This window comes from Belonocnema kinseyi, chromosome 5 (assembly GCF_010883055.1).
Source record: "Belonocnema kinseyi isolate 2016_QV_RU_SX_M_011 chromosome 5, B_treatae_v1, whole genome shotgun sequence".
NCBI lineage: Eukaryota > Metazoa > Arthropoda > Insecta > Hymenoptera > Cynipidae > Belonocnema > Belonocnema kinseyi.
This window is the reverse complement of record NC_046661.1, coordinates 90,292,963-90,307,554: the sequence shown is the minus strand read 5'-3', so window position 1 is coordinate 90,307,554 and position 14,592 is coordinate 90,292,963. Positions and strand designations below refer to the sequence as shown.

At 24.6% G+C, this 14,592-nt stretch overlaps 1 protein-coding gene across 2 annotated transcripts in view; it reads left to right on the top strand.

The window, feature by feature from the left end:
• Nucleotides 1-14,592, top strand: part of LOC117173084 (peroxidase-like) — a 109,391-nt gene that overhangs the window by 69,589 nt on the left and 25,210 nt on the right. For both annotated transcript variants that reach the window (XM_033361466.1, XM_033361465.1), the window contains exons 6-7: nt 3,411-3,607; nt 6,721-6,907. In XM_033361466.1, the coding sequence (XP_033217357.1) occupies nt 3,411-3,607; nt 6,721-6,907 (384 nt within the window). The remainder of the gene's footprint in view (nt 1-3,410; nt 3,608-6,720; nt 6,908-14,592) is intronic.

Sequence of the window (14,592 nt, the reverse complement as noted above, 5' to 3'; positions counted from 1 at the left end):
TTTACATCTTTTATTATTAAGCTTTGTACTTAAACGTAGTTTTCTTTCGGCTCTTGCATTTCTCAAAGTTTAAGACCGATATTTTATGTATAAAAAAAGTTCAAACATTCAAAAAATGTTGAGGTTCGGAAAAAAGATGAAATCATTTTCAGTGAAGTTCCTACCAAAATGCAGTACCCAAACGTACTTTATTGTACTCTAATACATTTCCCAAAGTTTCAGCTCGATATTTTATTTACAAAAAAAATTCTGAGGTTCAAAAAAACATTCAGTGAACTGAAAAACTGTGGTCGGTAATATAGGTATTTAGCTGTGTCACATGCCCTTAAAGCAAGTAACTTGAAAAGATAGCACAACCCCGCAAATAAATGGTCTGACCGGCAGACTAGAGCAATGTATCTTCATGTATTTTGACCTGCTGAATCCGAAGCCAAGTCAGAAATATCATATTGCCTCGTGTTTCAATGCTAACCTCAAAGGCGGTTTTCCGCCAAATTCGAAAAAAGTGGTCTAGCCGGCATCAAGAGCAATGTATCCTTATGTATTTCGGCCCGCTGAATCCGAATCCAAAGACAGAAATATATTACCTCTTGTTTTAACCCTAAACTAAAAAAAAAACACCAGTAAAAAGGCGGTTTTCTGCCAAATTCGAAAAAGAAAGTGGTCTCTCCGACAGACCAGAGCAATGTATCCTTGTGTATTTTGACCCGCTAAATCCGAATCCGAAGTCAGAAATATCAGATTGGCTCGTGTTTTAACGCTTACCTTAAAAACACACCCGTAAAAGGCGGTTTTCCGCCAAATTTGAAAAAAGAAAGAAAGTTGACCCTGACCTATAAAAGCCGGTTTTCCGCGAAATTTGAATTGAAGTATGATTCAATACGAGCTAACTTGATATTTTTGACTTCGTATTCGGATTCAGCGGGTCAACATACATAAGGATACACCGCTCTGGTCCGACGGTCATTCCACTTTCCTTTTTTTGTTTTTTTAATTTGACGGAAATTTTCCTTTTACGGGTGTTTTTTGAGGTGAGGGTAAAAACACGAGTCATCTTTATATTTTTGACTTCGGACTCGGATTCAGCGGGTCAAAATACATAAAGATACGCTGCTCTGCTCTGCCGGGAAGACCGCTTTATTTTTATTTTTTCAAATTTAGTGGAAACCCGCCCTTTTAAGTGTGAAATTTTATTTTGACGAATTAACTTTAAGACAGTATTTAAAAAGATGTCAAAAGATTTCCAAAGTGAAAAAAAAGTTCTGGAAGATTTTCATGCAATTTTTTCAATTTTTCGTGATTTAAAAAATTTTGGGGGAAACTTCGAATCATTTTTTAAAATATTTAAGATTTTTAGAAAAATTTAAAATGATTTCTAATTTAAAATATTTTGAAACATTTTAGAAGATTCCCGAAGTTTTCAAAAAAGAATCTGAAAAATTTTGTAAGCAATTTTTTTAACTTTGCTGGATCAAAGAAAAATATAGTAAAAATTTCAAGAATTTTGAAATATATTCAAAAGATATGAGAGAATGTAAAAAATGAATTAAGTTTTGACAAGATTTCAAAAAATATTAAACGAAATGTATGTTACTGAATATTTCGAAATAAACTTTTAAAGCTTTTTGAGGGTTTTGAAAGGTTTCGGGAAAACATGATAGTTTTATTATCCCGTCAAAATTTAAAAAATTTTTCGTTTTTATATTTTCATATCCAAAGAAATTCTATTAATTAGTAATTGGAAACTTCTTCAAATTAAAATAATTTTACTTCTCATTTAAAAGTGTTCAGTTAAAAAAATGTTGATCGTTCTAGTTTTAATCTTTTTAACTAAAAATTAAACAATTAAACATTTAATTTCTAATTCTATTGAATTATAAATTTATGAGTTCAAAATTTGATAAGGTTACATTTTGTATGTTAACGATTTTAAACGGTTCCACTTTAAGCGGTTTTTGCATTTTATTATTATTTTTTTGTACTTCAAATGCAAAAATCTTTAGCCATATCAAGAATAATAAAATTCCCAAAAAATCAAAGTCCCGAATTGGAAAATTCCATACTAATAAAATTCCCGCATAAGAAAATTCCTGAATTTGCAAATTCAAGAACAATAAAAATTTTCCAGAATTGGAAAATCCCAGAATAATCAAAGTGTCTGATGATAAAATTCTCGAATTGAAAAATTTCAGAATAATAAAATTCCCAAACAATAAAAGTTTCGAATTGGGAAATTCCAAAATACAAAAATTCACGAATAATAAAATTTCCGAGTGATAAGATTCACGAATTGGAAAATTCCAGAATCATAAAATTCTTGAATTTAATAAACAAATGCATTATTTGGGCATTTTCCGAAGAAAAAACTAGTTTTTTTTCAGTGTCGAATAATGCATTTTTTAATTGAAGTTGTGTAACAATTAAAAGGACTGATATGGAAAGAAACGAGGTTTACCGTCGACAAATGCCGAACTAATGCATTTGTTTATCAAATTTGTTAAAAAAATCAAGAAATTTATCAACAAATTATGAATTTTTCTGAAATTGTTATGAGGTTCCTAATTTTTAAAAACTGACATTGAAAAAAACTCTTCTGACGACAAATGCCTGAATAATGCATTTTTTAATTAAGTTTGTTTATAACATTTAAAAGAATAGTCTTAGGAGAAATTTTGTTTCTATTCAAATTTCTTTCAAAAATAACTTTAAAAAACGTTAAGGTATTGAAAATTATAGAACACACATTTTCAACAAATAATTTGTTTATACAAAATTTTTTTGTTTATTGTACTATGATGGAATATCTTCATATAATGTAAGTCGGCGATTACAGCGATTTTCCTATTATTGAAGAGCATAGGGAGCATCAAGCAGACCAAATTCCCGTTTTTTTCGTCATACTTATTTATTTATAACAAAATTAAAAAACTAAATTAAAAATCAGACTCGACAACTTTCTTTAAAATTTTATCAATCTTAAAAAAAACATCCAAATCGGTCCACAGGTTCAGCCGGAATCGTATTTTGAACCGAAAAATGTACTTTTTCCCCACTGTGCACCGGTCGGTGCTGCCCCCCTTTCCCTTCAGGAAAATAGAATTTGAGGGTTATCTTAGATCGAAAGCGTAGATAACTGATTTCGTATCTCTTATATCTATGACTCTATAGAGAAAACCTTGCTACATGACATGGCTGTGGAAAAATTATTTTTTGGGGTCTTTGCATTAACTTAGCCCCGCGGCCGAGAAATCGGAAGACCAGGGTTCGATTCCCAGCGGAGGGAGTTTTTTCAGAGATAAAATTCATTTTAAAAATTTTAGAAAAACGAAAAAATCTGAATTTTAAAATTATCTGAGATAGATAATGTAGATATCTCCTATATTTCATATAATTTAATTTTTTATCATCAGTGGCGAATGGATTGCCAATATCCTGCTGTCAGGCAGACGGTAACTGGTTGTCTCCACGGTACATTCATCCTGATTGTGCTCCCATTCACGTGCCGGATCACGATCCAATTTACTCAAAAGAATTCGTCCGTTGTATGAGTTATGTCAGGTCGCTTCCTGTCCTCAGAACAGACTGCAGTTTCGGCCCAGTTGAACAGGTAGGTCGAAATAGTATACTAAATCTTATGCACTAAAAATACTAATTTAGGAAATGTTGGAAATTTATGGTAAAATAAATTAGCAAAAAGGTTGAAAATTTCAGAATGTTGGGAAATTTTATTGTATATTTATAAATCAATAAAATTTTTGAAATTTTCAAAAAGTTTAGAAATTTATAGTAAACTTATAAATCAATAAAAAATTTTAGAATTTTAGAAAGTTTGGAAATTGATGGTACATTTATACGTTACTAACAATTTCCGAAGTGTTTTAAATTTACAGATGTTTAAATATATAATATGTAGGTATTTTATTCTTTTTTCATAGATTTTTTTTTTATTGAAAATTTGTATCTTTTTGTAAAAAATTTAATCTTGCCGTTAAATTTACACTATCTGGTTCAAAACAAATTTATGTTACAATTAACATCTTCTTGAAAAGAGACATTTTTAGTTGAAAATTCAACCGATTTGTGAAAATTATTATTTTTTTAACATTTTTTTTTCTACGCTGAGAATTTAACTTATTCCTTTTTTATAGTAAATTTATGTTTTTAGTTTAAAATGTATGTGTTTCATTTTTGTCAAAATTTTCCATTTTTAGTTGATAACTTGCGTATTTTGTTCAAATGTCGTGTTAAGATTATTGCAAGAAAGTTTATTCTTTTTGTTTAAAAACGGAACTATTTTTTGACAATTTAACAATTTGTTTAAATACAGATTCTTTTTGTTTTTTGGTAGTTCGAAATATTATACTAAATCTTATGCACTAAAAATAATAATTTAGGAAATGTTGGAAATTTATGGTAAAATAAATTATCAAAAAGGTAGAAAATTCCAGAATGTTGGGCAATTTTATTGTACATTTATAAATCAATAAAATTTTTGAAATTTTCATAAAGTTTAGAAATTTATAGTAAACTTATAAGTCAATAAAAAAGTTCAGAATTTTATAAAGTTTGGAAATTGATGGTACATTTATACGTTACTAACAATTTTCGAAGTTTTTGAAATTTACAGAAGTTTAAAATATCCACAAATTTCCAAAATTAAAAAAAAATCTCTGGTTTTTAATAATTTATTATAAATTATGATGATTCGTCGATAATTTATGGTAACTTAAATTTTTTTATTAAAGAGTTAATTATTTTGTTCAAAAGTAATCTACTTCGTTGGGGATTCGAATGATTTGTGAAAAAGTCATCTTGTTTGGTCAAAAATTTAATGGTTTTATTAAATTCGTCTTATTGGATAGAAAATTCAAACTTTTGAATAAAAATTCCTTTCTTTTTATTGTAGAAAATTAATCTTTTTTGATTCAAAATTAACTTTTTTGTTGAAAATTCGATATGAAAAAATATTCGTTTTGGTTACAGAATTAAAGTGTTTGTTTAGAAATTTAAATGTCTTTGATCAAAGTTTATTCTTATTTGTTTGAAAGTACAAATATCGTTGCAGGTTGAAAAATCCACTACTTGATTCAATTATTTATATCAAAATTTTAACTATTTTTTAAAACATTTGTTATTTTGTATATATAATTTTTTAGGAAGATAAAAAAAATCACAAATCTTAAAAGTTTTAGAAATTTAAAAAATTTAATTTTTTTTAGAAATTCAAAAATTTGAAACATTCAACAAATTTTAATTTTTACAAAATTTAGAGATTTTGAACTTTATGAAAGTTCGGAGGATCAAAGAAACTTTGATAATTTTTGGTAAATTATGGTAATTTATAGTAAATTAAATTATTTGTTCGAAAATTTAACTGAGTATACAGTTTAGCTATAGCTTAAAAGTAATCTTTTTTGGTCTAAATTTCAACTATTTTTTTTTAAATAGAAGTTTTGTAATTTTAACAAAGTTCAGATTATATCAAAATTTTCTAAATTTTTAGCAATTTATTGTAACTGATCGATAAATTATGGAAAATTTACCATTTTGTTAAAAATTCAACTATTTTGTTAAAGTTGTATTTTTGTGCAAAAATTCAACTTTTGTTTATATATTTGTCTTTTTCGATAGAATTTTTTATAGACATTTATAAATTTAAGTATTTTATAAATCTTAAAACTTTTATTTTTAAAGATTCTTAAAATTGTACAGATTTTTGAGATTTTGAAGATTGTGAAAAGTTTAGAAATTTCCAAAGTCCAAAGATCTAAAAATTTCTAAAGTTTTCTGTAATTTTCGGCATACATCTGTAATTTATGATAAATTGAACTATTGGATTAAAAATTCAACTGATTAGTTAAAAATCAATTTTATTCGATCATACAAAATTTTTTTTTTAATTTCAAAATTTCTGATAAATTATGGTAATTTATCGTTTTTTTATGACAACTTGAACTATTTAGTTGAAAATTCAACTATTTTGTTAACAAATAATCTATTTTGTTAAATATTCCACTATTTTGTTAAAAATTCATATTTCTGTTAAGAAATTTAACTGTTTTTTTTACAAAAGTGGTCTTTTCTAAAAATTTTAAATTTTTAGAAATTTCAAAAATCAGTAATTTACAGTGAATACAACTATTTTATTGAAAATTCAACTGACTTGAAATTCTTTTAAAATTTGAGGGGTTTTGAAATTTTTAATTTAAGGCATTCAAATGAGATTGAAACCAAATTTAAAATTCTATTTAACGTCCAACAATCAATTTTATCTGCGGAATTCCTGAGAATAAAATAAAGAATAAAACGACCAAATTTGGGCAACTACCATGAAATGCTCTTATTGCAATTTGATAAAAAAAAATCGCTAAAAAAGAAAAGAAAAAAATTCCTTATTCAGACACAAATAAAAAAGGGGAAAGAAAAATGAGAAGGCAACCAACCAAATCCCCTTTTTTCTCTTTTTTACTTTAATTATTAACAAATAAAAATAAAAAAACGACTGTGGAAAAGAATGCCTAACGTTTCAGCACTCTTATCAAGGCATACAACGTCACTTTTTACTCCCTAGGGACAGAAAAGTCCCCTTTTATCCTTAGGGACAGAAAAGTACTTTTTACTCCCTAGGGACTGAAAAGTAGGATTTTAGCCCCGCCTAGTAGGCATTTAAAAGGGCCGAAATTGTGCATGTGTTATGAAAAATATCTACTTCAATTGCAGATGAATCAAGTAAGCCACTTTTTGGATGGCTCGACAGTTTATGGTTCCACAATGGAAAAATCTCGTGAACTTCGAACTTTTGAAGGAGGACAACTCCGAGTCGAGGTTCGAAATAATCGAGAATATTTGCCCACTGCAAATACTGAACCTGCATCTCTATGTCTTTCTTCAAGATGTTACACGGCCGGTAATTGTTTTTTATTGCATTCATTTTTTCTCATAAGTTTCATTTTTTTATAATACATATATTCGTTATAATGATATAAATATTAAATAATAAATTATACTATATAATAAATGCAGGTATGAAATTCATAATTGCCAAAGAATTGAGAAAGATTTTTGAGTTGAAAAATCGACTATTGCGTTAAAACTTTGTACTTTCGGATGGAAAATTCAAATAATTTCGTAAAAACATTACCCTACATTTTTAAATTTCGTTTTAAGATCCTCGATTTTATTTAAAAGTGATTTGGGATAAGATTAAACTTTTTTTTGAAATTCGTTCTTTGTCTTTAAACATTAATTTTTGAAATGAGCATTTACCTGTTTCATTATTTTAAAAGTTTCCCAGTCTTAGTTGAAAATTTGTGTGTTTTGTTAAAATGTCGTGTTTTTGGTAGAAAATTAGGATTATCGCCAGAAAATTTTTCCATTTTTTTTTAAATCTTAACTATTTTTTTTATAATTTAACTATTTGTTTGAATAAATATGTATTTTGTTTTTTTGGGTAGAAAATTGATTTTTTAAATTACAAATTTGTATTTTTTTTTCAAAGAAATTAATCTTCAACATTAAATTTACAATATATGGTTTAAAACTAGTGTATGTTAAAATTAATATCTTTTTAAAAAGTGCAATCTTGAATTAAAAATTCAACTTCAAATTTAACTTATTCCTTTTTTTTTGTAAATTTATCTTTTTTAGTTATAAATGTATTTGTATCATTTTTGTAAAAAATTTTCATTTTTAGTTTAAAATTGGTGTATTTCGTTAAAATGTCGTGTTTTTTGGCAGAAAATATATATTATTGCAAGAAAACTGATTCTTTTTGTTTGAAAACTTAACTATTTTTTAAAAATTTAACTATTTGTTTGAATATATATGTATTTTGTTCTTTTTGGATATAATTTTTTTTTCTTATTTAAAATTCTTTTTTTACACAGAATTTAATCTTCACCATTAAATTTACACTATGTGGTTCAAAACTAATGTATTTTCAATTTAACATTTTCTTAAAGTGTAATTTTAAATTGAAAAGTCAACTGATTTTTGGAAAATTCGTCTCGTTGGTTCAAGATTCAACTATTTTGTTGAAAATTATAATAGTTTAAAATTTTTTTCTGCACCAAAAATTTAACTTTTATTTTTTATTTTAAATTTATCTTTTTGACTTTAAAATGTATGTATTTCATTTTTGTCAAAATTTTATATTTTTAGTTAAAAATTCGAGTGTTTTGTTAAAATGTCGTGTTTTTTTGGTAGAAAATTAAGATTACTGCAAACAATTTTGTTCTTTTTGTTTGAAAACTTTACTATTTTTTGAGAATTTAACTATTTGTTTAAATATATAATGTATATGTATTTTGTTCTTTTCTTCTAGATTTTTTTTTTTTATTAAAAATTTTTATTTTTTGTAAAGAATTTAATCTTCACAATTAAATTTACACAATCTGGTTCAAAACAAATTTATGTTAAAATTAATATCTTCTTAAAAAGTGTCATTTTTAATTGAAAATTCAACCGATTTGTGAAAATTAATTAATTATTTTTGTCTACACTACATTTAAATTATTCCTTTTTTATTGTAAATTTGTCTTTTTTACTTTAAAATGTATGTGTTTCATTTTTGTCAAAATTTTCCATTTTTAGTTCAAAACTTGCGTATTTTGTTAAAATGTCGTGTTTTTTGTTAGAAAATTAATATTATTGCAAGAAAGTTTATTCTTTTTGTTCAAAAACTGAACTATTTTTTTGACAATTTAACAAATTGTTTGAATACATATGTATTTTGTTTTTTTTTGGTTAGAAAATTCCTGTTTTTTATTACATTTTTTTTTTGTAAAAACTTTAATCTTCACCATTAAATTTACACTATATGGTTCCAAACTAATGTATGATAAAATTAACATTTTTTAAAAAGTTTAATTTTTAATTCAAAAGTAGACTGATTTTTGGAAAATTAGTCTCTTTGGTTGAAGTTTCGACTATTTTGTTGAAAATTATTCTTTTTTAGTTTAAAATGTATGTGTTTCATTTTTGTCAAAATTTTCCAATTGTAGTTTAAAATTTGTGTATTTTGTTAAAAATTCGTGTTTTTTTTTTGGTAGAAAATTTAGATTATTGCAAGATAACTGATTCTTTTTGTTTGAAAAATTAACTATTTTTCAAAAATTTAACTATTTGTTTAAATATATATGTAGTTTGTTCTTTTTGGATAGAAAATCCATGCGTTTTATTGAAATTTTTTTTTATTTGTAAAGAATTTCATCTTTACCATTAAACTTACACTAGATGGCTTAAAATTGATGTATATTAAAATAATATCCTCTTCAAAAGTGTCATTTTTTATTGAAAATTCAACCGATTTGTGGAAAATTATTTTTTTTTCAATTATTTTTTTTAACACTGACAATTTAACTTATTCATTTTTTAATGTAAATTTAAATTTTTTAGTTTAAAATGTATGCCTTTCACTTTTGTCAAAATTTTCCATTTTTAGTTGAAAATTCGTGTATTTTGTTAAAATGATGAAAATAATCTTAATTTTCTATAAAAAAAAGCAGGACATTTTAACAAAATACACGAATTTTCAACTAAAAATGTAATATTTTGAAAAAATGAAACAGATACATCTTAAACTAAAAAAGATCAATTTACGATAAAAAATGAATAAATAAGTTAAATTTCCAGCGTAGAAAAAAGATATCTATCTTATTAACTATTTTTTGGGCAATTAAAAATTTTTTTAATATATCTGTATTTTGTTCTTTTAGATATTATTTACTATTATTTTGTTATTTCTTTTTTCTTTTACAAATTTGTTTTTTTTTCATTTGTAAAAAAATTAATCTTTTTTATTAAATTTGCACTATATGGTTCAAAACTAATGTAGGTTAAAATTAACATCTTCTAAAAAGGGTCATTTTTAATTAAAAGTTCAACAGATTTCTAAAAAATTTTCTCTTTGGTTAAAGATTCAAATATTTTGTTAAAAACTATTTTGACAAGAAAATTTTCTACACTGAGAATTTTACTTATTTCTTTTTTTATTGCAAATTTATGTTTCTTAGTTTAAAATGTATGTGTTTTATTTTTGTAAAAATTTTCCATTTTCACTTGAAGATTCGTATATTTTGTTCAAATGTGTGTTTTTTTCGGTAGAAAATTAAGATTATTGAAAGAAAATTTTGTTCTTTTTGTTTAAAAACTTAAATATTTTTTGAAAATGTAACTATTTATTTGAATATATATATGTATTTTGTTCTTTTTAGGTAGAAATTTCATTTTTTAATTACAAATTTGTATTTTTTTGTTTGTTAAGATATTAATTTTCACCATTAAATTTACACTATACGGTTCAAAACTAATGTATCTTAAAATTAACATCTTCTTAAAAAGTGTCAGTTTTAATTGAAAATTCAACTGTTTTGTGGAAATTATTATTTTATTTTCTACGCTGAAAATTTAACTTATTCTTATTCTATTGTAAATTTATCTTTTTTAGATTAAATTTACACTATATGTTTCAAAAGTAATGTATGTTAAAATTAACATTTTTAATGTGTCATTTTTAAATGAAAAGTCAACTTATTTTTGGAAAATTTGTCTCTTTGTTTGAAGATTCAACTATTTTGTTGAAAATTATTTTTTATAAATTTTACACTAAAAACTTAACTTATTCATTTTTTATTGTAAATTTATCTTTTTTAGTTTGAAATATATGTTTAAAAAAAATTATATTGAAAATTTAAGTTATCCGTTCTTATTGTAAATTAAAACTTTTTATTTAAACATTTTACTCAGGGAATTTCTATATCTTTTAATAACTGTCAAACAGAATAAATTTGTAATATTTCAATTTTGATTTGAAATTGTTTTATTCCGTTTATAAAAGATTCTAGGCTAAAGATATTACAAGATTAAGATTCTTATCTTTAATTATTAAAGGTCATGGAAAAATATTAACTGTTTTTTTTTAATTCAACTGTTTTGCAGGAAACTAATTTATAGTTTAAAATTCAGATTTTGGTTTCAAAAAATCTAACTTAAATATTTTATGCATCTTCCTTGGATGAAAAATCATCCTTTTTGGTTGAAAATTCAAGTATCTTCGTAGAAAATTTACTTTTTATTTAAAACTGCTACTTTTATGTTGAGAAGTCGAATAAAAATCTTGTTTGGATAAAAATTCAACTATTTTTTGAACATCTGTATTTTTTATTTAAAAATTTCTCAATTTTAGTAGAAACTGCATCTATTTTAGAAAAAAAATGCCACTGTTTGATTAAAAATTTAAAAAAAAATGTTAAAAAGTCATCTTTTTCGGTTGAAAATTCAACTGTTTAGTTAAAAATTCCACTATTTTGTAAAAAATTGATTTTCATAAAATCCAAATTTTGGTATAGAAAAGTGAACTGAAATTTTTTTTAGGTAAAAACTTAAAGTTTTTTTTGTTGAAGTGAATTTTTGATTTAAAAATTCACCTTTTATTAGAAATTTCATCTTTCTTGGATAAAAATACAACTGTTTGGTTAAAACTGTAACAATTTTGTTGAAAAGTCATCCGTTTTAGTCGAGAACTCAAATGTTTTGTTAAAAATTAAACTATTGTATCGAAAACTTACTTGTTAAAAATTTATATTCTGGTGTTGAAAAGTCAACTCAGAATTTTTTCGGATGAAAATTCAAATTTTTTTTTAATTTGTCTTTTTTATTAGAAAATTCATATGTTTCAGTAGACATTACATCTTTCTGGGTTAAAATTGAAACTATTTTTTTGAAGATTCAACATTACTGCTGAAGTAATTCTTTTTGGTTCATAATTCAACCGGTTTTTGAAAATTCTTTTTTTCCGGTTGAAAAGTTTCTTAATTTTATTTTTTGTTCGAAACTCACATTTTAATGTTAAAAACTCAAACTATAATCTTTTTTATGGAAATTCAAATATATTTTTTTTGAAAGTTTGTCTTCAATTTAAAACTTTCTCTGTTTTAGCAGAAATTTCATCTTTTATGGATTGAAATACAACTGTTTGGTTAAAAATCATTCTTCTTTTCTTGACGATTCAACTATTTTGTTGTAATCAATTTGTTAAGAAATTATTTTTTGTCGAAGATGCATATTTTTAGTAGAAAATTCATTTGTTTGGTTGATTGTTTAACTTTTTTGTTGAAAACTGATATTTTGTATAGAAAATTCAACTGCATAGGTCAAAAATAAACTATTTTCTTTAAAATTATTTATTTCTTTAAATAAAACTTCATCTTTTTGGTTAAAATATCAAATATATTGCACTTTTTTTTTGTTTAGAATTCATGTTTTTAAGTGGAGGTTTTAATTTTTGGAAAATTTATTTATTTTGTTAAAAAATCATCTTTTATGATAAAAAAGTAATTTTTTGTTTAAAATAAATAAATTAAAAAATTTGTATTTAGTATCTGAAATATTGTCTGATTCCATTTATAAAAGATCCGATCTAAAAAATATTGCATGATCAAAATGCTGGTATTTGAATTTTAATGGCCAGGAAAAATAATAATTTGTTTAAAGAAAAATCTAAGAATTTGGAAAATTTAGTTTTCACCCTGCAAAGCTTATTTTAAATAAAAAACTTTCCATTAGTCTCAAGGAATTTTTTGCTAATTATTCTTTTCAATTTAAATAAATATTTCATTAATTTAAACGGAAAATTTCTTTAAATTAAAGAAATCCTTCGTTCCTTTAAACCAAATATTTCTTTGAATTGAAGAAACATTTTATAGCTTCAAATAAAAAAATTTCTTTAAATTAAAGAAATATAATTTTTCATTTGACCTTTACATTTCTTTAAATAAATAACCGTTTTGGTTGAAAAAAGAGAACAGGTTAAATAAATATACGTTTTCTTTTAATCCAATAATGATTTATAAATAATTTATCCTTCCCATGAAGCAAATAATTCCATTCAATTTAAAACTTTAATAATTCTAATTAAATAGAGGCAAAAAATTTTTGTCTTTCTTCGCATGAGAATAATTTTTCAATAATTGGATTCGTCAACTCGAGTTTGAAGAAACTTGCATGGTTTATTTGTTCACCTGAAGGAAAAAATTTGTTTTAATATTTTTTGTGTGTAAATGAATGTTATTCTTTCGTTGTTTATAATTCTCCACGAAAATTTAAGGTAAAAAGATAAGTTGTGACGAAATTGGGCACAGAAGTAACAAAAATTTACATAAAAGTGAGGTTAGGTCATGCAGTGTAACAGTATCTATTTAAACGGTAGATAGCTGCTATTCTTTCTACAAATCTTTACCATGCAAGAAAGTCACACACTACTTTATGCCATTTTTTAGCGATTTAAATTATTACCAAGAGCTGGCCGTCTCCGCATCTTCGTAAAAATTTGACGTATTCCGAAAGATGCGGTAACGTAAAATAATCTAAGTGATTTGATCTGCGCAATCTCGTGACGCATTGGTAATGTAGATTAAGAAAATCTTTCTTTGGTTCAAAGAAATAGTTTTTTTATTTGAAATTTCTGACTAAAGAAATTATTTCCTTCATTGTTCCTAGTAACTTTTTTTATTAAAAATAATTTTGTTTCATATCAAACAAATCATTTAAACAAATAATTTCTTCAAATTGAAGAAACTACCTGACGTTATTGTAGTGTCCCCAATCTTGGGACCTTTTTACACTGCGCTTGCGTCGCGCCTACAATCTGATTGGTCACTGTTAGCGCGCTGATTTTGAATGATATAATTATTCAGATTTAATATTTAAGATAAATAATTATTGGAAAATGCATCCAAAGTAATTTCTTAAGTCTAAATTAGAATTTGGGAGTGGCCGATGAAAGAATGAAAAAATAATGCGATTTTCATGCAAAAAACATTATTAATTCTGACTTCAGAAAGAAAAGATTATTTCTCTAATTTAGAATTTTAAATGTTTTAAAATGTTGATAAAAAGGTAAGAAGAAGTTTTTAGTTTTAAGCAAAAAATATTCATTTTAATATTTAATAGTATGTCGGAAATAAACAAAAAATTAATTTTAAATCTCGACAGAGACGAGATTTTTCATCATTTTCCAATCCTTATTTATTATAAATATTAAACCTGAATTTTTATATATAATAATTTAAAATCAGTGCGCTCACAGTGACCAATCGGGTTTCTGGCACCACTCAAGCGCAGTTAAAAACGTTCCTAAGATTCGGGACACTGGTTACTGCTTAAAATCAAATAAGTTGTCTTTTAAGGCCTTGTGACGAGTGGGTCACGTGACGAGATTCCTTCCTTAACCTCACTTTTTTTATTTCCCAAATTATTTTTACACGAAGCGCCACATCGAGTTGAAAATTTGGGATAATAAATAAGAAGCACTAAGAAAGGTGGGTCTGGTCCTAAATTTGTATAATTTTGAAAAAAGCAACAAAAAAAATTATTTACAAAGAAAAACTTTTTTCACAATTACACAAATTTAGGACCAGATCCACTATTCATAATGCTTCTTGTTTAGTATCCCAAATTTTCAACTTGATGTGGCGTTTCGTGTGATAATAAGTTGGGAAATAAAAAAAGTGGCGGTAAGGTAGGAATCTGGTCACGTGAGCCACCCATCACATGGCCTTAATATAAAAATATTTCCATGTTGAATCAAAAGAA